The sequence below is a fragment of the Paroedura picta genome, chromosome 6, assembly GCF_049243985.1.
Source record: "Paroedura picta isolate Pp20150507F chromosome 6, Ppicta_v3.0, whole genome shotgun sequence".
NCBI classification, from domain to species: Eukaryota; Metazoa; Chordata; class Lepidosauria; order Squamata; family Gekkonidae; genus Paroedura; species Paroedura picta.
The window spans coordinates 3,259,246-3,283,571 of NC_135374.1; the positions used below are offsets into that span (position 1 = coordinate 3,259,246).

Below are 24,326 nucleotides of genomic sequence, written 5' to 3' on the forward strand. Positions count from 1 at the left end.
CCGCTCTTTTCCCAGAGGGCCTTGCGGGGCCGGCCGTTGCTAAGCAGCGGGAAGCGGCCCGGGGCCTACTTTCGGCCCGGAGGGAGGATGAAGCTGAAGAAGCCCAAGAGCGGCTCTGCGCGGGCCGGGCCCGGAGCCAGGCGGAAAGGTGAGCGGGAGGACGGCTGGGGAGCCCCGCGTTCGAATCCCGCCTCCGCCGCGGGTGACCCGGGGCCGGCCGAGCCTACCTCGCGGGGTTGTTGTGCGCGGAAGGAAAACGTGGAAGAGGCTCGAGGAGCGGGCTGCATAAAAGTGTCCCAGAGGAGCCAGCAATGGAGGACGGGCTCTCCTGAGAAGAGTCAACCACCTGGAGGGCAAAGGAGTCGCAGGAGGATCAGCGGGATATAATTTGGTCGTTGACGCCCCTGTGAAGAGCTGCGTCTGCTCTGTGCCCAATGGGAGAGAGGCGGTCTAGAAATGGAATTCATATAATAATAATAATAATAATAGTGAATAGAGTTTTCCAGGCCTCATGGAAGAAGGAGAGTTGCATTTATACCCCGCTTTTTACTACCCAGAGGAGTCCCAACACGGCTTCCAATCGCTTTCCCTGCCTCTCCCCACAACAGACACTTTGTGAGGCGGGTGAGGCTGAGAGAGCTCTGACAACGGCTCTGTGAGAACAGCTCCATCAGGACTATGACTAGCCCAAGGTCACTCAGCTGGCTGCATGTGGAGGAGAAGCAGGGAAGCAAACCTGACTCACCAGCGTAGAAGCCGCTGCTCTTGACCACGTGCTGAAGCCGACCAAGATCAAAATAATTCATTCTATAATATTCCCCGTCGTCATATCAATGTGAAAGTTGGACAGTGAAGAAGCGTGAAGGGAAGGAAGGTCATCCCTTTGAAATGAGGGGTTGGGAGAGAGCTTTTGCAGACACTATGGACCACCCAAAAGACAAATCAGTGAGATATGGATCAAATCAAACCTAAACTCTCAATCCACGAGAGCCAACTTGGTACAGTGGTTAAAGAGCAATGAACTCTAATCCGGAGAATTGGCTTTGACTTCCCGCTCCTCCTCCACATGCAGCCAGCGTTTCCTTAGGGCTGTTCTCACAGAACAGTTCTGTCAAAGCTCTCTCAGACTTACCTACTTCACTCACCTACTTCTTGAAGGGAAAGGTGTGTGTGTAAGCCACTTAATGCACATGTGTGTTATGAACATCCTTAACTTCATTTTGATGATGTTAGCCATTCAGTCAGATCTGATGCTTGGCAATCCTATGGGCCACAATTTTCGATCTTGCACCGCTTCTTTTAATTGCATTATTTAGTTAGTTAGTTATTTAGATTTTTATACCGCCTTTCCCTATAGCTCTGGGCGGGTTACATAAAACATTTTGGAACAATTACATAGAACACTATCAATGTCAATATAATAATAACATACCAACTAGAACAGTAGTTCAGCAATAACTTTGACACTCCCTCTGTAGGTTCGACCTCTCAGTTGGGGTGGGGTGGAGGCTGTAGATGTTATGGGACAGTTGGCCTCAAGCGAATGCCTGGTGGAGGAGCTCCCTTCTGCAGGCCCTGCGGAACTGTGGAAGTTCAGGCAGGGCCCTGATCTCTTTGGGGAGCTCATTCCACCAGATGGGGGCCAGGACTGAAAAGGCCCTTGTCCTTGTTGTCCTCTTTAGGGCCAGGGATCCACAGCCAGTTGGAAGTGGCAGAGCGTAGGGAGTATAGGCAGGAAGGCGGTCTCTCAGGGCCCAGGCCTTAAAGGTGACTCCCAAAACCTTACGCTTAATCCGGAATTCAACTGGGAGTCCAACGAGTTCTTGGTCGGTGTCCATTGCAATTTTATCTAACCACTGTCTTCTTTGTCGGCCTGGTTTCCTTTTATCACTGACCAATCTGTACTCTGTAAACCGCTCCTGCAGAGCGGTAAAAATAAAACATTAAGTGGTAGGTGGGAGGAGAAAGGGGCGGGGCGAGTCTGTGATAAAAACTCGGAAGCGGCTCCCGATTGGCCTGTCCGAGTGTCACTCCGGGGCCAAGTGGCCAATTGGGAGGCGCAAGCAGGAGGTGGGGGAGTCAACGCCGCGCATAGAACGCCCTTTCGCCACACCACTCCCGGGGGAGCGGGGGGGGGGCAGGGATGGCATTGCTGGGCAGCAAAGAGCAGGCCCAGCTGCTTTTCTTCTATACCGAGCTCAGGGAGGCTTCTCTGCAGCAGAACCTCTCGGTCCTAATCACCATCACTAGTCCTAATGCTTCCTCTCCTGCTTTTCCCACAGGCCTCAGTGACGTCTCCCCGTCCACAAGCTTGCCGCCTCTGGTGGAAGGCCAGCTGCGCTGCTTTCTGAAGCTGACCGTGAGCAAAATCCTATGGATGGTGACCAAACCTCCAGCCTCCACCGTCGTTCGAGTGAGGTGGTGGGGAGAGACTTCTGACGGGACCGTCTTCATCCCCCGGGGCACCTCTCAGGTTGAGCAGAAAACGTTCAGAACCACCACCCGCTACCCGGTTCGGTGTGGCCCAAAACAGTTTACCTCCTACTTGACAGGTACATAGGGAATCCTTGGGTTAAACATGCAGTCTGTTAGCTGGGGATTTGCTGAAGCCAAAATGGAAATGAATGTCAGGCTAGGACCCAGGATGTGTAGGCCTCCTCAGACAACAGTTTTGCTGGGTGACCTTCATCCGGTCACTCTGTCTTTCAGCTGGATCTACTTCAAAGGGTTCTTGTGGGAAACTGAGTAAGGGAGATTTATTTATTTATATTTTTATACTGCCGCTCCCAGCAAGCTGGCTCGTGGCGGTTTACAGAAAGGTACCACAATTCCATAAAAAAATAACCATCAATATCTTAAAAACAATCCCTTACAACACACAAGATGTGCCCTCCCGGGGCCCTGGGACCCTCAGCAGATTCGTACCCACAGAGCGAAGTGCCCCGTGGAGGGCATAAGGAGGCAGGTGGTTCCGTAGGTAAGTAGGACCCAAGCCGCATAAAGCCTGCCTTTTATTTTTATCTTATTCATTTGATTTATATACCGCTCCTTACCATGATGTTTCAGGGCAGCGTGCATAGAACCAATGGGGAGAGGAAAGGTACATTGTATCATCTGGATTGGCGAAGGATATAACAGTAGTAAAGTTGGGTAGGTATAACAGGGGAATTGTAGTCCAAGAACATCTGGAGGACCACAGGTTGACTACCCCTGCCATAAAGGACCAGGTTGTAGGCAGGTCCTCATTGCTGGCCCTCACCTGAAAGCCCCGCAGAAGAGTTCCATTTTGCAAGCCCTATGGAATTGTTCATGTTCTGGTAGTGCTTTGATTTGCTTAGGGAGATCTTTCCACCAGGTTGGGGCCACTGATAAAAAAAGCTCTGGTTCTAGTAGATGCTAGGCAGACTTCTTGGGGGTCAGTAGATGAGTACTAGTACCTTAAGCCTGACCTGGTAATCAACTGGTAGCAGTGCCCAGCTGCTGGAGAATTAGGGTAATGTGGGACACTCCTTTTAGTCCTTGACGGAAAAACAAAAATTTAAAAATTCTTCTGTTTTGACTGCTGTACTGAGCTTTGCTGTATGGGCTCAGTGTGCTAAAACAGGGCGACGGTTCATCTGGCCCAGAATGGACTTGCAGTGGGACATCCGTGTGCATTCCATCTGTCATGCCCCTGAGGCAAGACTCTGCTCCGTAGATGTGCCACGTCAGGTCATAAATGATGGAGCAAAGATTTAAAATGATTCCCTATTGCCGACCAACATGGTGATTTTTATAGCATTGGCACCGAGATGTGCCTTAATGGGGCTTTGTGCAAAGAGCTTGTTCTGCCTGGTTGGACGATGACATGCCATTTTATTTATTTATTTATTTTATTATTTGATTTGTATACCGCCACTTGCCGTAGCCTCACGGCGGTTTACACATAGAATTCTAAAACAATAAAATCCCCATTAAAATAGCAAGCACAATGGCGGCACATGTAGAGCAGGGGTAGTCAACCTGTGGTCCTCCAGATGTTCATGGACTACAATTCCCATGAGCCCCTGCCAGCAAACATCTGGAGGACAGGTTGGCTACCCCTGCTGTAGAAGCAGGCTTTCTCAACCAGGGTTTCATGAAGCCCCAGGGTTTCTTGATGGCTCTGGAAGGGTTTCCCAAATCAGTGGGAGCTAATTAATATTTTATGTATTTTAAAAATTTGTTAAACATTTATCGGGTGACATGAACAAATATGGTCATGCTGATTCCCCCCGAATCCCCAAATGGCCCATGATGGGCCTGTAGGAGGTGAGAGGGGGAGGGACCACAGGATGGAGTGTCCACAGCTTTTTATTATTATTGTTGTTGTTATTGTTGTTATTATTATTATTATTATTATTATTATTATTCGATTTATTGCCCGCCACTCCCTTGCGGCTCGTGGCGGGTTGCAACATTCTAAAACCCCATAAAATCCATTAAAATCCAGTTAAAACAACTATAGTCCAGCAATTATTAGTTAGCAAGCTAACCCGGCAAGATTGGCTAATCCACTACCCTTTTCCCCTACTAGCAGGTGGAGAGGGGGTATTGGTGGTACCCAATTCTAATCCCAAGTCCTGAGTCCCGGGGGGGCATAGATGTTAGCCTTGGCCTCAACCGTAAACCTGGCGGAAGAGCTCCGTCTTGCAGGCCCTGCGGAACGATGAAAGATCCCGCAGGGCCCGCAGCTCTCCCGGGAGCTCATTCCACCAGGCAGGGGCCAGGACCGAAAAGGCCCTGGCCCTGGTTGAGCAAGGCGTGCTTCCCTCGGGCCGGGAACGACCAACAAATCTTCTCCCACAGAGTGTAAGGCTCTGCGGGGGGCATAGGACAATAGGCGGTCCCTCAGGTATGTGGGTCCCAACTCGCGTATAGCCTTAAAGGTTAGAACCAGAACCTTGAACCGGGTCCGGGCAGCAACCAGTGCAACTGCCTCAGCACCGGCTGGATGTGGGCCCTCCACGGTGTACCAGTTAGGACCCTAGCAGCTGCATTTTGCACTAGCTGAAGTTTCCGGATCAAGGACAAGGGAAGGCCCGCGTAGAGCGAGTTACAGAAATCTATTCTGGAGGTGACTTTGCTTCCCAGCCACGTTCTGCATGATCAAGCCACTTCTGGGGTTTCTCAAAGCCTGAAGACTGTTTCAGGGGTTTCTCAACAGTGAAAAAGTTGCGAAGGGCTGCTGTAGAGAGAGGTTTGAAAGGCAGAAACAAAGAAGCTGCATTTATGGAGCCGGGGATGTTTCAATTGCCGATTTCTACTTTGGTGAGCATGAATGCTTTTATGCATTTCTCCCCATTTGTTCTCTGTAGATATGGGTGCTCTTGTCCTGGAACTCATGACCAGAACGGACCACCTTCCCATCGGGCGCGTCCAGATCTGTGGGCTTTCCCAGCTGTCTCCGAGTCACCCGATCAGTGGATTTTTCAGCATTGTGTCCCCAACGTCGGAGAAGATGGGAGAGCTGCAGGTAGCTCCAAAGCCTTTCCATGCCTCATGTTCCCCTGAGCATTGCTGGCATGGTTTCAGCTACAAAGAACAAGCAGGGGAGAAATGTGACCTGAGGCCAAAGATTGCCTGGTGCACCTGAAAATATCTCATAACCTACGGACTCTGTGTGTGTTTAACCTTAAAGATTTTTTTTTAAAGCTGCACAAAATAATCCTTATCCATGGTTCCTCTATATATTTGGGAAACTGCCCGGGGGGTGGAGTGTGTCCAGCCCCTGGACTCAAATCCGGCCCAATCAGGGTGCGGCTCTGATTGGGCCGGCCTGCTCCAGCCTCCCTGCTCCGGCCTGCATAAGCCTGCTCAGGCCCCATTTCTGGCGTGGGAGGAAGGATGGGGGCAATGCAGTGACATAGGCCTGCCCTGACCCTATTTGACATTGTGGTGGGCATCGGGGTGACTGAGGCCAGTGAGAATTCAAACCTGAATCGCCCAGATTCTACTCCAACACTTGACACCCAGCTGGCAGGGGCTCATGGGAATTGTAGTCCACGGACATCTGGAGAGCCATTGTTTGGACACTGCTGTGTCTAGTCCAACTGCTCTGTCATGTCGGCTCTCCTGCAGGCTCTCCTTAGCATTTTGAAGCATTATCTAAATGCTAAATGTTAATAAGTGAGTTTGTATTGTTCCTTTGGATTGTCTCCTTCCAGGTGTCCCTTGTTCTGGAACCTCTGTCCGAAACCTACGACAGCAACAGCTCCGTCCCCAACACAGACGTGAGCTTCAGTGCCGGCTTGCCCACCCAGGGAGCCAAAGAGGCCTCTGATTCCGGCCGCCTCCTTGCCCCCTCTCAGTTGCACAGACCCCCTGGGGGGAGCCTCGTTGGAAGCGAGTCCATCAGCAGTAGCAGGAGCCCCACGCCAAGGTGATTTCTTTTTCCTCCCCTTGATCTCTGTGGGATGTTTTGATCACCGTCGGTTTGTAGCACCTGCCAGTAGATTTGTGCAGCTCAGTCATCCTGGGGAGAGAACGCCTTTGTCCTACAGCACGTTTCATTAAGGCATCCTCAGCTGCCCTCCTCATTCTCGCGAGCTCCCCTGGCTTTTTGTTTAAGGGAGAATGGTAGAGAACAGTTTGAGGGCCACCTCCTTCCACATGCCCCTGGGTTCCAACTGCATTAATCAGGCATCCATCTTAGGGTGTCTTGCTATGGCCTGTGTAGCATCGGCATGGGACTTTTCCATCATCAAATCAACTCCCTGAAGAAGAGAGGGGAGGGCCCCTCATTCCTAATTATTGGTAGGGAGCTGATGTAACCCCCATCTTTTAAAAAGGTTCCAGAGGAGACTCAAGAGATTACAAGCCAGGCAGTCTAATGCAGCCTTTCTTGGCGTTTTTACCCTTGAGAAACCCCTGACACATTCTTCAGGCTTTGAGAAACCCCAGAAGTGTTGCAATCCTGCAGAATATGGCCGGGAAGCAGAGCTGTGGACACGCCCACCTGGGGCCCTACCCGTTCCTACCCCCTCCAAGGTCATCCTTGGCCATTTTGGAAGGGGGGGGGGTAGGTTGACATGACCATATCACCCAGTAAATGGTTAACACATTTTAAAAACATATTTTTAAAAAATTAATTAACTCAGACCTATTTGGGAAACCCTTCTAGGGCCATCAAGAAGCCTCAGGGTCCCACAAAACCATGGTTGAAAAAGCCTGGTCTAACATATCTGAGGAAGTGAGCAGTGAGTCATGAAAGCTCCACCCCTGCCACAGATTTGGTTAGCCTTTAAGGTGCTCCTGGATTATTGCTCTTTTCTACTGCTAAGAAAAACCAGGTATGGTCAGTTGCCTAAAACTAACTGGGAGATGTTAGTTCCATGTACCACTGATCTATTTGGTGCTGTCCTGAACTTCAAACTGCATGGCTTCAACTATGCCTATTATTAATACAGCCTTTTTCTCCATCCTTCCTTCCTTCCTTCCTTCCTTCCTTCCTTCCTTCCTTCCTTCCTTCCTTCCTTCCTTCACTCACTCACTCACTCACTCACTCACTCACTCACTCACTCACTCATTCATTCATTCCTATTTATGGACTGCTCCTATTGCATCAGGCATCTTGGGGCAGCTTACAAGAGTGTATAATAAAACTATTAATAGATAATTCCAATAAAACTTTTAAATACATTAAAAACACCATAAAAATTGGTAGAAGCATCACAGTGCAGCGTTACTATTATTAGTAGAAGGTAGGAGTGCCCAACCTCAGCAGGGCTGGCCTGTATAGAATCATAGAATCGGAAGGGGCCATATAGGCCATCTAGTCCAACCCCCTGCTCAACGCAGGATCAGCCCTAAGCATCCTAAAGCATCCAAGAAAAGTGTGTCTCCAACCTTTGCTTGAAGACTGCCAGTGAGGGGGAGCTCACCACCTCCTTAGGCAGCCTATTCCACTGCTGAACTACTCTGACTGTGAAAATTCTTTTCCTGATATCTAGCCTATATCGTTGTACTTGAAGTTTAAACCCATTACTGCGCGTCCTCTCCTCTGCAGCCAACAGAAACAGCATCCTGCCCTCCTCCAAGTGACAACCTTTCAAAGACATTTTTACTTTTACAAAGTATTTTTACTTTTCTCCATGCTGAACATTCCCAAGTCCCTCAACCTATCTTCATAGGGCTTGGTCCCTTGGCCCCAGATCATCCTCGTCGCTCTCCTCTGTACCCTTTCAATTTTATCTACGTCCTTCTTGAAGTGAGGCCTCCAGAACTGCACACAGTACTCCAGGTGTGGTCTGACCAGTGCCGTATACAATGGGACTATGACATCTTGTGATTTTGCCCCAACAGAGCATGCTGAGGAAATCTGCTTTGTTTTACGACCTGCCGGTTTATGTGTTTTGAAACAGGGGGAAGGATCACTTGTACTTTGCAGAGAACCACGAGCGCATCAGAGAAGCCTTTGTTCCTGGGCTGGAGGATCGCTTGAGGGGGACCGATCCCAAGCACAGAGTTCTGCTTCCCACCGGCTCTGTTCATGAGGCCCAAGTTAGGCAAGGCGGGGGAAGCCCAGGCTCCAAAGACCTCCTGTCAGGTATGTGGATTTGCAGACATGCTTCCAATTTACGGTGGCCCTACGAATTAATGGCCATGTGAAGTTTCCCCATATGAAGTTTTGCCATATTGTTGTAATATTGTCGAACAGTTTGAAGGGCTGCCTCCTTCCACATGCCACTGGGTGCCTACTGCAGCAATCAGGCATCCATCTGAGGGTGTCTAGCCATGGCACTGTGTAACACTGACGCCAGACTATCCTCTTGTTAACAGTCTTGCTCCGGCCTTCCAGACTATGCACAGCAGCTTCCTTGACTGAGGAATATCATATATATAGATTTATTTCTTCCTGCTCCCTGGTGAGCTGGGTTTCATTCCCCAAACCTCCGCATGCGGCCAACTGAATGACCTTGGGCCAGTCACAGTCCTGATAGTGCTGTTCTGACAAAGCAGTTCTTTCAGAGCTCTTTCAGCCCCACTTACCTCCCAGGGTGTCTGTTGCGGGGTGGGAAGGTGATTGTCAGCCGCTCTGAGACTCCTTGGGGCAGTGAAAAGTAGGGCATAAAAACCACACCTGGGCAGGGTCAAGGGAAATCCTATGGCATAAAATAACTTGATCTCGGTGACCAGAAACACATCCTTACACTTAAGGGTCTTACCTCTGAGAATGTATGGGCAGCTCTCTTGAGCATATGTTTCCTTGCGTTCAGAGAACTTCCCAGCCTTAATTCCCGCTCTCTTTCTTCAAGCTCTCTTGGATCAAGGCAACAAGCTTCGGAACGCCATGGCTGCATCCGCTATGAAGTCCACGCCCATTGAGCTGTATGAAACGCTTCCTTCCACAAAGCGAGACGATCGCCAAGTGCTGGGCATGTGAGTTTGGGTGGGTCCGTGGTCAATATTCATGGCATCAAGTATGGCGTGGCCAGTATCAGGAACCCCAAAATCATGCATGGAGTGAGGTAAGCGGATGCTTGACTGTGTGAGGAGCTGTTCTTGGGGGTCAGGTGACCACTCCATATTTCGGTCCAATTGCTCCTTTAGCCTCCCCTTCCTGTTATATTTCCTTGCTGGTCTCGGGACAGTGCTCTGCCTCCATGGAGGGCACCACGTTTAGTCATACAGAATGGGAATCTTGTGATAGAAGGACAGAGAGACTCTCATTCTAGTTGTGTCTGAGGAAGTGAGCAGGGACTCATGGAACCTTGTAAGAATGGGAAGACATCCATTCCATGTATTGGGGGCGGGGGAGGTATTGCTTTCAATGGTTTTCAATTTCATTTTGATTGTGTATGTTGGTTAGCCATGTTGGTGATCCTTGTAAGACTGTAGATCAAAGTGGGTAGCCATGTTACTATTTTTGGGGTGGGGGGGTAGGGGGGATTTATAACCTGTCTCTCTCAAAACCAGCTTGCAGCGGACACACAGCAAGCCAACAATAAAACCCCATTAAATCCCCAATCGACAATATTACGACCCCAAACAGATGGCTAAACTTCATATGGGGAAAGACCTTACGAGGACAGCTTTCAGGGTAGTGCTAGGGCCTCACAAATGAGGAACCCTGATATAATTTGCTAGGTCAACTTCTGTCACTGTAGGAATATGAAAGCTATAAAATAGATATTCTGCATCAAGCAGCAGCAAAATGCAAGAGATTGGCATTTGCACAGTGTGCGCTCCGGTGCACTTCAGCCACTTCGGCGAGCACCGAGGTGGCCAGTGCCGCGGCACAGAGGGGAGGAGCTCTGTATCTGCGTGCAGGCACCGGCTGGCGTGCCAGCACCACCCCTCCCCTCCGTGCCGAGTATAACTCGGCAATAGTCTCTTTCCCTTCTAAATGCGCCAAAGTGGAGCCATCATAATTGTGCTGGATGATCTGATTCATTCCTTCAACACCGGTTCATCATTATTGGGATGTCTCCCCCAGGAACTGGAAAAACCTCAATTCTGTCCTCCTATCTTCCGGCGGGGATCCTCTTCATCCGCTGGCTAACGACACGGGATTTGATTTGCATGCTGAAAACCGAGCCATACAGCTCCTGTTAGGCAGGTAAGCTGGGAAGCGTCTGCCCGCCTGGTGCCTTTTTCAAGGAGCGCAAGGCAGCATAGCTGATTCTCTGTTACTCTGTTACCCACAACAAGGGCCACAAGAGCCACTGGCTCATCCCTTCCTGCCCTGCCTCTCACCTGCCTAAATTGGTATGTTCGCTTGTCCAAGATGGTCTCAACCATTGGCCTGGCAGAAAAGCCCCACCACTGGTTGCCCTTCTGGGGGTCCACAGTCTCCATAAAATTCTCCTCTAACAGAAGCGAAGGTTGAGAGGAGACCTTATTGCATCTGAAAGGTTGTCAGAGGAGGGCAGGGAATGATTCCTGTTGGCAGCAGAGAAGAGGACCCACAGGAATGGCTTTTAAACTATATGTAGAATGATACTGGTTATGTGTTGATTCTCTCTCTCTCCCTCTCCCCCCCCTCCCTCCCTCCAGTTTGGTTTAGTGGTTAGGAGTGCGGACTTTTAATCTGGTGAGCCGGGTTCAATTCTGTGCTCCCCCACATGCAGCCTTGGGCTCGCCACTGCGCTGATAAAACTGTTCTGACCGAGCGGCATATAAAAACCAATTCTTCTTCAGTAATATCAGGACTTTCTCAGCCTCCCCTCCCTCACAGGGGGTCTGTTGTGGGGAGAGGAAAGAGAAGGTGAATGGAAGCCACTTTGAGCCTCCTCTGAGTAGAGAAAAGCGGCATCTAAGAACCAACTCTTCTTCTCTCTCTCCCTATCTCTCCCTTTCTCTCTCCGTTTCTCTCTCTGCCTTGTCATTGCACTGGCCTCTTTCCATAACCCTATAATTCTCCTGCAGCTCTGACATCCCCCCTGGAGAACTCCTGGATGGCTCCCCCATGGAATCGATCTCTCTCGGGAGCGAGGTGTACGGCAGCGAGCTCAACGATCCCCACTACGACCAGAGCCTCTTAGAGAACTTGTTCTACACAGCTCAGGTGAATCCTCAGGCAGATCCTGCATTGAGCAGCGGGTTGGACTGGATGGCCTGTACGGCCCCTTCCAACTCTATGGTTTTCTCTGAGACAGACATCCACCTATTCCCAGCGCCTGGCTGGCATATTGCTGTAGGACACGGGTGGCCGAACTGTGGTTCTCCAGATGTCCATGGACTCCAATTCCCATGAGCCCCTGGCAGCGTGTTCTGCATGTCAAGCAGACGCTCTGCTGCGAAGCCAGGGCCTCACCCCTTGAGTAGGTAGCAGCACACTGAAATAGGAGTCCAACAGCACCTTAAACGTGAGCGAAATCAATTCCAGCCTAAGCTTCCATGAGTTCGAGCTCTGTCCCTGCGCCACATTTATTTATTTAATTTATATATCACCCTCCCCAAAGGCTCAGGGCGGTTCACATAGAACAGAACAGGTTAAATAGAACACGTTAAGCAGCGTTTGAACTTTCTCAACTCCCCCCCCCAGAAGTCCGACAGCAGCTTAAGCGACTTCCTCAGCGACGAGGGAGAACCCAGCTCTTGTGGGAAACGCGGCAAACGCCAGAGGCCACGTCATGCGTCAGAGTCCAGCTCTGTGGGGCAGAAAGGGAAGGCCTTGGAGACAAAAGCCAGGTATGTATTTGTGGCTGTGGGTCTCCATAACACAGCAGCTTCACTTTCTTTAGGCATCTGCAATTTTTGACCCCTTTTCATCCCATCCCAGAACAGAAAAAAAGGAAGTCCTTCTATAATAAACCATAAATGGCTCAATACAAACCGTATCATCAGAAACATTAGTATGCAATGCAACAAAAATGGAGTCCAATGGCACCTTTAAGACCAACAAAGATCTATTCAAGGTGGGAGATTTTATGTGCAGGCCTGCACACGAAACCTCCCACCTTGAATAGATCTTTGTTGGTCTTAAAGGTGCTATTGGACTCCATTTTTGTTGTGCTATTTCAGACCAATATGCTGACCCACATGAATCTATTAAAATCCATGGTTAATTTACAGTTTGTTTAAAATAAATATTTTCAATATTTTCTAGGGAGAGGAGTGATGTAAACGTGCTTATTCATCTGGAAATAGGTTGGCTGATGTTTTGAGCAAATAACCGGAGAAGCTGACAGACTGGCCACAGTGAAGAACGAAGGGTAGTCTTTAATTCAGAGCAGATCAGATCAGTGCGTAAAGCCAAAACCTGAACCGGTTCAAAGACACGTTTTCACAGCTCTCCTCAGTGGCTTAGTAAAAAGAATGACACGTTTTACATGGAGCTTTGATGCTGATTTGCAAGATGATTCAAACCGTCACTCTGTGTTTATTCTGAATCAGAATAAGGCTAACAAGCAGAAAATCACTTGCGGAATTGATCTTTAATGGTGGCTTAGCCTCCAAAGCTCGTAGGTTTTGAGGAGACGGATGCTTTGAGCGGGCAGGCCAGAACCCCACTAATGTCTCTGGCCTCAACCCTAGCCCTGCTACATGAACGCTAAGCAGTGTTGGCCTTGGTTAATCCTTGGATAGGAGACTCCCCCCCCCCCCCAGGGATGTTATGCAGAGGGAGGCAGTCGCAAAGCTCCTCTGCTCATCTCTTGCTTTGAAAACCCTGTGAGTTCACCAGTAGCCCTCATTGTCTGCCTTCCTCTTCCCAGCAGTTCTCCCGCACGCCCTTTGCCCCTTCCTGAACCGCCGGTGGAGCCTGCAGGAGAAGAGTTGCCTGCCATCCATTTGAGTCTCGACAGGTTGGCGATGCTGGGTCGGATCCATTTAGCCCGAGTGGTAATCGAGACCTTGAGAGTCCCGCTGGAAGGCAGCTCTCAGAACACCCCGAGCACAAAAAGCTCCATGGGAAAACCCCCCAAGCCAACATCAGCTCAAAGAAGGTAAGAAACCCCATATCTGTATGGGATGTTCGCCTGCTTAATCTGTAATTAATTAAGATGGGTAGCTGTGCTAGTCCGTCTGTAGCATCAGAAAAGAGCAAGAGTCCAGAGACACCTTCAAGACTAAACAAAATTTGTGGCAGGTTACTGCCCACTTCTTTAGATACAGCTAGAATGTAAGTATGTCTGTCCTTATGAAGAAAAAGAAGAGTTGGTTCTTATATGCCGCTTTTCTCTACCCGAAGGAGGCTCAGAGCGGCTTACAGTCGCCTTCCCTTTCCTCTCCCCACAACAGACACCCTGTGAGGTGGGTGAGGCTGAGAGAGCCCTGACATTCCTGCTCGGTCAGAACAGTTTTATCAGTGCCGTGGCAAGCCCAAGGTCACCCAGCTGGATGCATGTGGGGGAGCGCAGAATCAAACCTGGCTTGCCAGATTAGAAGTCCGCACTCCTAACCACTACACCAAACTGGCTCTCTTATAATCTTGGAGACCGAAGTGACTTGAAATGCTGAATGACAATAGCAGGCAAAGGACAATAGCATTTGTGATTGGATTCGGTGTGATACGTAGGGGAATAGAGATGTGGTGAAATCAGTCCTGGTACTGAGACAGGAAACCAAGATCTTGATTTAGTCCAGGAGGATTCTTCATTATCGGTTGCAATTCAATTGTTTCTAATTTCCCTTTAAAATTCCTATGGAAAAGAACTGCTAATCTTAGATCAGCAACTGAAGGTCCTAAAAGGTTAATTTGTTTCCCCAACTGTTTTTTTTAATGTTGTGGTTTCTAATGCCAGATGGCATAAATCACATGACAGCAATGCCCTTCCACCCATCTACACTGGACAAACAGACCAGTCCACGCAACACAGAATACGACCAGTCCGTACAACAAAGAATAAATGGACACAAGTCTGACAGTAGAAACCTCAACATTTTAAAGTCAGTGGGGGAAACAGTTTAACCGTCTTCTAGAGATGGAGGCTATTTCTTCCCTGAGTTGCCTTGAATGGGAAACGTAATGAGCATGTAGGTGGAAACCGGCCAAATGATATTTCTCTGGTGTTTTTGCTGCTGCCAGTCTATTCCTGTACTGCCTAAGGGAAATGCTTAATGAACTATAGATTTTTTTTTCTTTCCCTTTGTAGCTGGTGTGATGCCTAATGAAACTCTGGGTTTTTTATTTTATCTAATTCTGGGGTCTGTTATCCCCAAACTGGATTTGTACAGTATATTTGTTGTTCAGCAAAGGTTTTAAAGTGCTTCGTCCCAGTTAACAGCTATGCTACCACATCTTACCTTGAATGGAAACTTCTGAGCAGCCCTATGTAGATGTGTTACAGTAGTCCAGTCTGGAAATTACAGTAGCATGTATTGGTTCATCGGGAGCATTCTATCTCAAAGGAACTTTTTCAGCCTCTAATAGTAAAAGCCTTGACCTCTCTGCCCTGTGGCTGGCCCTGCAGAGGAACCTGCTGGCCCCTGGGTGAGACGGGAGGCTGGACTGGAGGGACCCTTCCCTGCCCTGTTGCTGGCCCTGCAGAGGAACTGGCTGGCCCCTGGGTGAGACGGGAGGCTGGACTGGAGAGACCCTCCCTGGCCTGACCCAGCAGGGCTCTTCTGAGGGTCTTATCAGGGGAAGGCCTCGGCCTCTCTGCCCCGTGGCTGGCCCTGCAGAGGAACTGGCTGGCCCCTGGGTGAGACGGGAGGCTGGACTGGAGAGACCCTCCCTGGCCTGACCCAGCAGGGCTCTCCTGAGGGTCTTCTCAGGGGAAGGCCTCGGCCTCCCTGCCCTGTGGCTGGCCCTGCAGAGGAAATGGCTGGCCCCTGGGTGAGACGGGAGGGTGGACTGGAGGGACCCTCCCTGGCCTGACCCAGCAGGGCTCTCCTGAGGTCCTTATCAGGAGAAGGCCTCGGCCTCTGCCCTGTGGCTGGCCCTGCAGAGGAACTGGCTGGCCCCTGGGTGAGACAGGATGGACCCTCCCTGGCCTGACCCAGCAGGGCTCTTCTGAGGGTCTTCTCAGGGGAAGGCCTCGGCCTCTCTGCCCTGTGGCTGGCCCTGCAGAGGAACTGGCTGGCCCCTGGGTGAGACAGGATGGACCCTCCCTGGCCTGACCCAGCAGGGCTCTTCTGAGGCTCTTCTTAGGGGAAGGCCTCGGCCTCTCTGCCCTGTGACTGGCCCTGCAGAGGAACTGGCTGGCCCCTGGGTGAGACGGGAGGCTGGACTGGAGGGACCCTCCCTGACCTGACCCAGCAGAGCTCTTCTGGGGGTCTTCTCAGGGGAAGGCCTCGGCCTCTCTGCCCTGTGGCTGGCCCTGCAGAGGAACTGGCTGGCCCTTGGGTGAGACGGGAGGCTGGCCTGGATGGGCCTTCCCTTGTCTGACCCAGCAGGGCTCTTCTGAGGGCCTTATCAGGAGAAGATTGCCCCATCCCATCAGTGTTAGCTTTATAGTTTCTTGTTGCTACCCCAGATACTGAAGGGTGCTTTCCTTGCCTGGATTGCCATTTGACGGAGAGGCTGATTCTGTGAAGGCTCAAGGGGGTGGCAGGTGACAGTGGGTGAGCGATAAGGTTGTGAGTATCCTGCATAGTGCAGGGGGGTGGACTAGATGGCCCAGGAGGCCCCTTCCAACTCTGATTCTATGTCCCATCTTTTCCTCCTCACTTGGGGACTGTCTCCTGCTTTTAAGACCGTATTTCTTATTCCATCTTGCAGAGCAAACATTAATCCTGTTGTTGTTATTTTACAATATATTTATGCCACTTTCCCACCCAATTTGGGATCTGGAAGCAGCAAACATTTAACATTAAACCAACTTAAAAACACACATAGGTACACACACACACAAAATAACAGAATACCCAAAGAGAAAGGAAGGGATCAGTCAAAGAACCACAATGAAAACCAAAAGGTCTTTGCTTGCTGGAGGAAGATAACTGAGTGGGACAGACAAATCTCTCTGGGGTGCCACAACTGAGAAGGCCTTTTCTTAAGGTCTGCAACACAGAGCTTTTCTGCCAGGTCTTTGGTTCAGGCTAGAGCTAAGAACAACCTGCCCCCCCCCCCCCCCCCCCCGGCTTGGTTTGCAATTTCCATCTACACCCCCACATCCAGAGAGGTCTGCTCGGGAGACTGGGGAAGTTTGGTCATCAATCTTGTGGCTTGTAGGGGGTCTTATAGCCTCAGGGTTAAAATGGGGTGGTATATAGGGGTTTTATGGGGGTTTTATGTTTGTAAGCTGCCGCAAGTCTTTGGAAAGCGGCAGGATATAAGTTCAATAAGTAATAATAATAAATAATAGTAGTCCGACTTCTGTGAAGAATGGGGTCTTCTTGGGGTAGCCCCAAAGCCTCAGAACACCCTTGTGTTGGCTGTTCCTCATTAATAATGTTGGCTGGATCAGTAAAAGTAATCTTGTCATGCCGTGCATTTGTGGAACTCACCCTTTCCCTTACTGCTGAGTCCAGCAGTTCCTGAGCCCAGCAGCACCTTTAAGACCTACAATGATTTATTCAGGGCGTGAGCTTTTTAGTGCAGGCGCTCTTTGCCAGCCAAGGGAACAAGGATCACAAGAGTACAGATATAAGGAAAAAGTAAATTGGTAGCAAATCAGTAATCTGTGTCGTAAGATCCAAATTCTGCCGTGTGAATCCTTAGCTCAAAATGCCAATCAGTTCTTTGGGTTCAGCTTCAGTTCACAAAAACACTGGAGAAATGAAACTGTCCGTGTTAGTAATGAATGGCCGACGCTTTCCCAGTTTTGAGAAGAAATAATTATAAGACTGGTTGCTGGCCCCATCCGTCTCCACCCAGGCGTGGAAGGCATCCCTTTACTGCTGTTTGACAGCTTTTTCATTGGCTACTGGGTTTTTTTTAATACGATGGATGCTTTAATTAGATTTGTGCAGCGTTTGGGGAATGCCAGCTGAAAAGCAGCTCCCAGCTTTTATAAACTTCAGCGAGATGTTGCTGGAGAAAGCAGTCCTTGAATTCCCACCATCTCCTTGATAGCAGTCATATAACAGTGAAAGCCTTCTTAAGGCTCTGTAGTTTTGACCATTACTAAAACTGTTCATAGAGAGATGTAGATAGATTCTATCAACTATATCTGTCTATTTCAGGGATGGTCAGACTGAGACTGTAGTCCATGGACTACAATTTCCATGAGAACTTGCCAGAGCCAGCTTCGTGTAGTGGTAAGGAGAGCTGGCTTCTAATCTGGCAAACTGGGTTTGATTCCCTGCTCCTCTTCTACATGCAGCCAGCTGGGTGACCTTGGGCTTGTCACAGCACTGATAGAGCAGTTCTGACCGAGCAGTAATATCAGGGCTCTCTCAGCTCCACCTCCCTCTTAGGGTGTCTGTCGTGGGGAGAGGAAAGGGGAGGCAATTGGAAGCCACTTGGAGACTCCTTCGCGTAGAGCAAAGCAGCATATAAGAACCAACTCTTCTTCTTCAGTAATCTCAGGGCTCTCTCAGCTCCACCTCCCTCACAGGGCGTCTGTCATGGGGAGAGGAAAGGGAAAGCAAGTGGAAGCCACTTTGAGTTTCCTGGTAGAGAAAAGGAGCATATAAAAACCAGCTCTTTTTTTTCTTCATCTGGAGAGCCACAGTCTGGCCAACCCAGGTGTCTGTCCAGCCATCCAGCTATCTATCTTCCATCCAATGTATATCCCGCTCCCTCTCCCCCAAATGGGATTCTGGGAAACTAACAGCATATGACATACATCCAATTGAAAAAAAAAATTACAAGGATGCAATAAACAATCTCTAAAATGTAAAACAATTACAAATCTATCCCTGTTAAAATCTATCCTCTATTAAGCAGAAGAAGAAGAAGAAGAAGAGTTGGTTGGTTCTTATATGCCGCTTTTCCCTACCCGAAGGAGGCTCAAAGCGGCTTACAGTCACCTTCCCATTCCTCTCCCCACAACAGACACCCTGTGGGGTGGGTGAGGCTGAGAGAGTCCTGATATCACTGCTCAGTCAGAACAGCTCTCAGTGCCGTGGCGAGCCCAAGGACACCCAGCTGGCTGCATGTGGGGGAGTGCAGAATCGAACCCGGCATGCCAGATTAGAAGTCCGCACTCCTAACCACTACACCAAACTGGCTCTCAGGGGAGGCTGCCTGGATGGCGAAGACACAACCGAAGCATATCAGCTGCCTGGTGAATTGCAATCACCCAAAGCTGCCCATAGAAGAGCAGCTGTGCATGAGCTATGGAACCTAGGAAGGTCCTGCAAGGCATGCACTTCTCCAGGGAGCTGGCTCCACAGGACAGGGCCTCTACAGGGCTTTGCCCTCTTTGACACAAAGTGGGTGGCTCATGGTCCAGGGAACTTCAAGAAATGGCGAGATGAAGACCAGTTCGCTGAGAGCGGCGGTCATATAAGTCCAATTATAAATAAAATAAATAAGAAGGGGAGGATCATGCCAGGAGAGGTGATCCCGAAAGTATGAGCGTCCCAGACTGCTTAGGATCCCATAGATGAGCTCCCCTAAAAGCTGTTCTTCACACAGATGCAAGATTGTAAGCAGAAGGTATCTTAGCCTGTGGGAAAGTCAAGAGAACAAATCTACATGGTCCAACCCAAGACGTAGAGGACAGTCACTGAAGTAGGGGATCTCATAACTATATCCGAGTGTTTAAAAGGCTGCCATGTAGAGGATGGAGCAGAGTTGTTCTCTCTTGCCCCAGAGGGAGAGACCAGAACCAATGGGATGAAATTAATGCAAAAGAAATTCTGGCTAAACCTCCGGAAGAAGTTCCTGACAGTCAGAGCGGTTTCTCAGTGGAATAGGCTTCCTCGGGAGGTGGTGGGTTCTCCATCTTTGGAGATTTTTAAGCAGAGGCTGGAGAGCCATCTGACCAAGAGGCTGATTCTGTTAAGGCTCAAGGGCACCCCCTTGAGGCAGGTGACAGTGGGTGAGCGAGAGGGTTGGGAGTGTCCTGCACAGTACAGGGGGCTGGACTAGATGACCCAGGAGGTCCCTTCCAAACATGTGATTCTATTATTCTAATTACTATGTCCTTTTTCTCTGTTCTGCTCCCAGGACGTTCTTTGTCGAGTACCACTTCCCAGTGAAAGCTACAAAGAACGGAATAGGACAGGTTGCTGTAACAACGGAAATCATTCGGGTAGCTTCCAGTAAAATCTCTAATGGAGGTGAGATACCCGGGGGGCAGGAGGAATACTAACCAATCAGAATTGATCTTAGATTTGTTAGACCATTGTACCTGTCAGATGTTTGCCTCTGAAATGGTTTAATTTTAATTTTAATTAATTTATTTTTGTAAGCCCTCTTGAATCTCATCAAGGCGACGGATGAATCCGCAAATAAATCTGCCTCTTGTTCCTTATCATTTGCAGTGCTGAAATATCAGCAGCGTTATGTGTTTCCTGTTCACTTCAGCGGAACGATGATCACTCACTGGTGGAATTCGGATCTTGCATTCAATGTCTACTTGAAAAAAGGAGCTCAAAGGAAGGTACTTACTTTTAGTTAGACTGATTGACGGCCACACCATTGGGCCTGCTGGCCCTCAACTAAGTATCAGAGCAAATAAGAGAGGACTCTACCTCGTGGAGTGATGGTAATGACTAAAGGAAGCCTCCACACCCAGAGACAGTCTGCCTGTGAATGTCAGTGCCAGGAGGCAGCATCAGGAAAAGGCCTTGTTCTGGCTGGGTTCTTGGCTCTTCAGAGCAACTAGTTGGCCTTTTTGTGAGATAGGATGCTGGACTGGGATGGACCCCTGGTCTGACCCAGCAGGGCTCTTCTGGTGTCCTTAGGAAGGCCTCGGCCTCTCTTCCCTGCGGTTGGCCCTGCAGAGGAACTGGCTGGCCCCGGGGTGAGACGGGAGGCTGGACTGGAGGGACCCTCCCTGGTCTGACCCAGCAGGGCTGAGGGTCTTCTCAGGGGAAGGCCTCGGCCTCTCTGCCCTGTGGCTGGCCCTGCAGAGGAACTGGCTGGCCCCTGGGTGAGACGGGAGGCTGGACTGGAGGGACCCTCCCTGGCCTGACCCAGCAGGGCTCTTCCGAGGGTCTTCTCAGGGGAAGGCCTCGGCCCCTCTGCCCTGTGGCTGGCCCTGCAGAGGAACTGGCTGGCCCCTGGGTGAGATGGGAGGCTGGACTGGAGGGACCCTCCCTGGCCTGACCCAGCAGGGCTCTTCTGAGGGTCTGCTCAGGGGAAGGCCTCGGCCTCTCTGCCCTGTGGCTGGCCCTGCAGAGGAACTGGCTGGCCCCTGGGTGAGACAGGAGGCTGGAGTGGAGGGACCCTCCCCGGTCTGACCCAGCAGGGCTCTCCTGAGGGTCTTCTCAGGGGCAGGCCATGGCCTCTCTGCCCTATGGCTGGCCCTGCAGAGGAACTGGCTGGCCCCTGGGTGAGACGGGAGGCTGGACTGGAGGGACCCTCCCTGGCCTGACCCAGCAGGGCTCTTCTGAGGGTCTTCTCCGGGGAAGGCCTCGGCCTCTCTGCCCTGTGGCTGGCCCTGCAGAGGAACTGGCTGGCCCCTGGGTGAGACGGGAGGCTGGACTGGAGGGACCCTCCCTGGCCTGACCCAGCAGGGCTCTTCTGAGGGTCTTCTCAGGGGAAGGCCTCGGCCTCTCTGCCCTGTGGCTGGCCCTGCAGAGGAACTGGCTGGCCCCTGGGTGAGACGGGAGGCTGGACTGGAGGGACCCTCCCTGGCCTGACCCAGCAGGGCTCTTCTGAGGGTCTTCTCCGGGGAAGGCCTCGGCCTCTCTGCCCTGTGGCTGGCCCTGCAGAGGAACTGGCTGGCCCCTGGGTGAGACGGGAGGCTGGACTGGAGGGACCCTCCCTGGCCTGACCCAGCAGGGCTCTTCTGAGGGTCTTCTCAGGGGAAGGCCTTGGCCTCTCTGCGCTGTTGCTGGCCCTGCAGAGGAACTGGCTGGCCCCTGGGTGAGATGGGAGGCTGGACTGGAGCGACCCTCCCTGGCCTGACCCAGCAGGGCTCTTCTGAGGGTCTTCTCCGGGGAAGGCCTCGGCCTCTCTGCCCTGTGGCTGGCCCTGCAGAGGAACTGGCTGGCCCCTGGGTGAGACGGGAGGCTGGACTGGAGGGACCCTCCCTGGCCTGACCCAGCAGGGCTCTTCTGAGGGTCTTCTCCGGGGAAGGCCTCGGCCTCTCTGCCCTGTGGTTGGCCCTGCAGAGGAACTGGCTGGCCCCTGGGTGAGAGGGGAGGCTGGACTGGAGGGACCCTCCCTGGCCTGACCCAGCAGGGCTCTTCTGAGGGTCTTCTCCGGGGAAGGCCTCGGCCTCTCTGCCCTGTGGCTGGCCCTGCAGAGGAACTGGCTGGCCCCTGGGTGAGACGGGAGGCTGGACTGGAGGGACCCTCCCTGGCCTGACCCAGCAGGGCTCTTCTGAGGGTCTTCTCCGGGGAAGGCCTCGGCCTCTCTGCCCTGTGGCTGGCCCTGCAGAGGAACTGGCTGGCCCCTGGGTGAGACGGGAGGCTGGACTGGAGGGACCCTCCCTGGCCTGACCCAGCAGGGCTCTTCTGAGGGTCTTCTCAGGGGAAGGCCTCGGCCTCTCTGCCCTGTGGCTGGCCCTGCAGAGGAACTGGCTGGCCCCTGGGTGAGACGGGAGGCTGGACTGGAGGGACCCTCCCTGGCCTGACCCAGCAGGGCTCTTCTGAGGGTCTTCTCCGGGGAAGGCCTCGGCCTCTCTGCCCTGTGGCTGGCCCTGCAGAGGAACTGGCTGGCCCCTGGGTGAGACGGGAGGCTGGACTGGAGGGACCCTCCCTGGCCTGACCCAGCAGGGCTCTTCTGAGGGTCTTCTCCGGGGAAGGCCTCGGCCTCTCTGCCCTGTGGCTGGCCCTGCAGAGGAACTGGCTGGCCCCTGGGTGAGACGGGAGGCTGGACTGGAGGGACCCTCCCTGGCCTGACCCAGCAGGGCTCTTCTGAGGGTCTTCTCCGGGGAAGGCCTCGGCCTCTCTGCCCTGTGGTTGGCCCTCCAGCGGAACTGGCCAGCCCCTGTGTGAGACAGGATGCTGGACTGGATGGAGCACTGGTCTGACCCAGCAGCATAGTTCTGATGTTCTTAATGCCTTTTGTCTGCAAAGCTTCAGAGGAATAACAGCAATTAAAACTTAGAGCTAGATTTGATTTCTCTCCATACATCTGTGAGGTAGAGGAGATGGCAGCTAAGAGCCCTATACCTGATCCACTTCCCCAAGCCCCCAAAACGTCCCTTACCGACCACGCCTTTTCTAGCTCTTTACCTCCTCCATCCTTTCCGTCATCTCCACTCCCGTCTTCTTCCTCAGGTCATCATCTCCCCATGTTCAGTCGCCTTGGCCCCCTTGCCTGCTCAGACCCGTTCGCTGACTTTAGCCCGCCCCACGAAGCTGGGCCTGCTTACAATTTTAGCCCTAACCGTTTCCTTTCCCTGACTGAAGCTGCGCCGTAAGCAGCTCGGTCACTATTTCCTGAGCGGCTGGAATGTTTGTGAACATTCCATCCCTGCTCGGCCACTCAGAGTCCGGCTTCCTTCTTCCCCACAATTCCCTTGTTTTTCAGCCCCTGCTGATTGGCTCGGCAGCTTTCCCTCTGCGAGACGTGATTCAGTCTGAACCGCTAACCGTCAGCCGGGAGTTGCCCGTGCAGGAAGAAGGTGGTTCAGCTCAGCTGGGCCCTTTAAAGGTATATAAATGGCTCCTTTCTTCTCTCTGGAATGCTTAGCAATTCTCTCATTTACTTTTTGAAATTTTGAAAGAGTAAGGTGGCAAGAACATCTGACTAGAACTGGTTCAAAGTATGCTGCTGGCCCAAACAAAGGACACACTGTTCCTTCTCTCGTGCTACAGTGGAAGAGAAGGTCCCTGGTTCAATCCCTGGAATCTCCAGCTAAAAGGGCCAGGCAGGGGGTGATGGGAAAGACCTCTGCCTGAGACCCTGGAGAGGCAGGGAAAAGGGGCTGTGGCTCAGTGACAGAGCTTCCTCTTGGCGTGCAAAATGTCCCCGGTTCGATTCCCAGCATCTGCAGCTAAAAGGGCCAGGCAGGAGATGATGGGAAAGACCACTGCGTGAGACCTTGGAGAGTCATGGAGAAGGGTCGTGGCTCAGTGGTTGAGCTTCTGGTGGGGGTGCAGAAATTCCCAGGTTCAATCCCAACATCTCCAGTTAAAGGGAAAGGCAGGAGGTTCAGGGGGGTGGCAGGGGACAGTGGATGAGCGAGAGGGTTGTGAGTGTCCTGCACAGTGCAGGGGGTTGGACTAGATGACCCAGGAGGTCCCCTCCAACTCTAGAATCCTATGGAGGTGATCATGCAGAGCCGCTGCCAGTCAAAGACTGAGGGACCACTGGTCTGATGCAGCCTATGGCAGTTTTGTGTTTGTGTGTATGTGTTCTTCCCCGGCACAGGTATCATTGGAGCTCGCTGCCGACAACAAAGACTTCTCCAGTGCCAGCACCAAGCCAGCCAACGTCGCAGCACAAGCCCCGGTTTACTTCGTGACAAGCCCCGGTGGGGTCAAGCTGCAAGATGCCCCCGGGGACGTCACGCCTGTCAAAAGCCCCCCGCTCTCCCAGCACAGCAGTTGCCAGCTCCGCATGAAGATCCACGAAGCTCGGCCGGCCGCTTCAGAAAAACTCCACGCAGGTGCAGGTCAGCAGCCGGCGGCAACGGCCGTCTCCCGCTGCCTGCTGCCCCAGACGGGTCCGTCGGAAGAGGAGGGTTTGCTGCTACACGTCCTGCTGATGGTGCCGGAGGGGGCGGACTTTGTTCCCGGAGATGCCGGCCTCCACCGCTCTTGCAACGTGTATTTGAACTGCAAACTCTTCAGCACGGAAGAAGCCACGAGATCGGCCGTCGTGTGGGGCACGAGGCAGCCGGCCTTCTGTTTCTCTCAGGCAAGCGAGCGCTAGTGACCCCACGGAGCTGAAACCGGAGCGTGCGCTG

At 51.8% G+C, this 24,326-nt stretch overlaps 1 protein-coding gene across 2 annotated transcripts in view; it reads left to right on the forward strand.

Annotated features, from left to right (window-relative positions):
- The first annotated feature begins 22 nt into the window (after positions 1-22).
- C2CD3 (C2 domain containing 3 centriole elongation regulator) overlaps positions 23-24,326 on the forward strand; it is a 63,195-nt gene continuing 38,891 nt past the window's right edge. Inside the window, exons 1-14 of one of the 2 annotated variants that reach the window (XM_077341192.1) lie at positions 23-148; positions 2,283-2,552; positions 5,337-5,494; positions 6,186-6,400; positions 8,382-8,566; positions 9,276-9,399; positions 10,457-10,579; positions 11,389-11,527; positions 12,008-12,153; positions 13,179-13,409; positions 19,466-19,578; positions 19,783-19,901; positions 22,946-23,068; positions 23,789-24,277. In XM_077341192.1, the coding sequence (XP_077197307.1) occupies positions 88-148; positions 2,283-2,552; positions 5,337-5,494; positions 6,186-6,400; positions 8,382-8,566; positions 9,276-9,399; positions 10,457-10,579; positions 11,389-11,527; positions 12,008-12,153; positions 13,179-13,409; positions 19,466-19,578; positions 19,783-19,901; positions 22,946-23,068; positions 23,789-24,277 (2,496 nt within the window). In that variant the 5' untranslated portion in view covers positions 23-87. The remainder of the gene's footprint in view (positions 149-2,282; positions 2,553-5,336; positions 5,495-6,185; positions 6,401-8,381; positions 8,567-9,275; positions 9,400-10,456; positions 10,580-11,388; positions 11,528-12,007; positions 12,154-13,178; positions 13,410-19,465; positions 19,579-19,782; positions 19,902-22,945; positions 23,069-23,788; positions 24,278-24,326) is intronic. The other variant, XM_077341193.1, reaches the window with a different exon arrangement.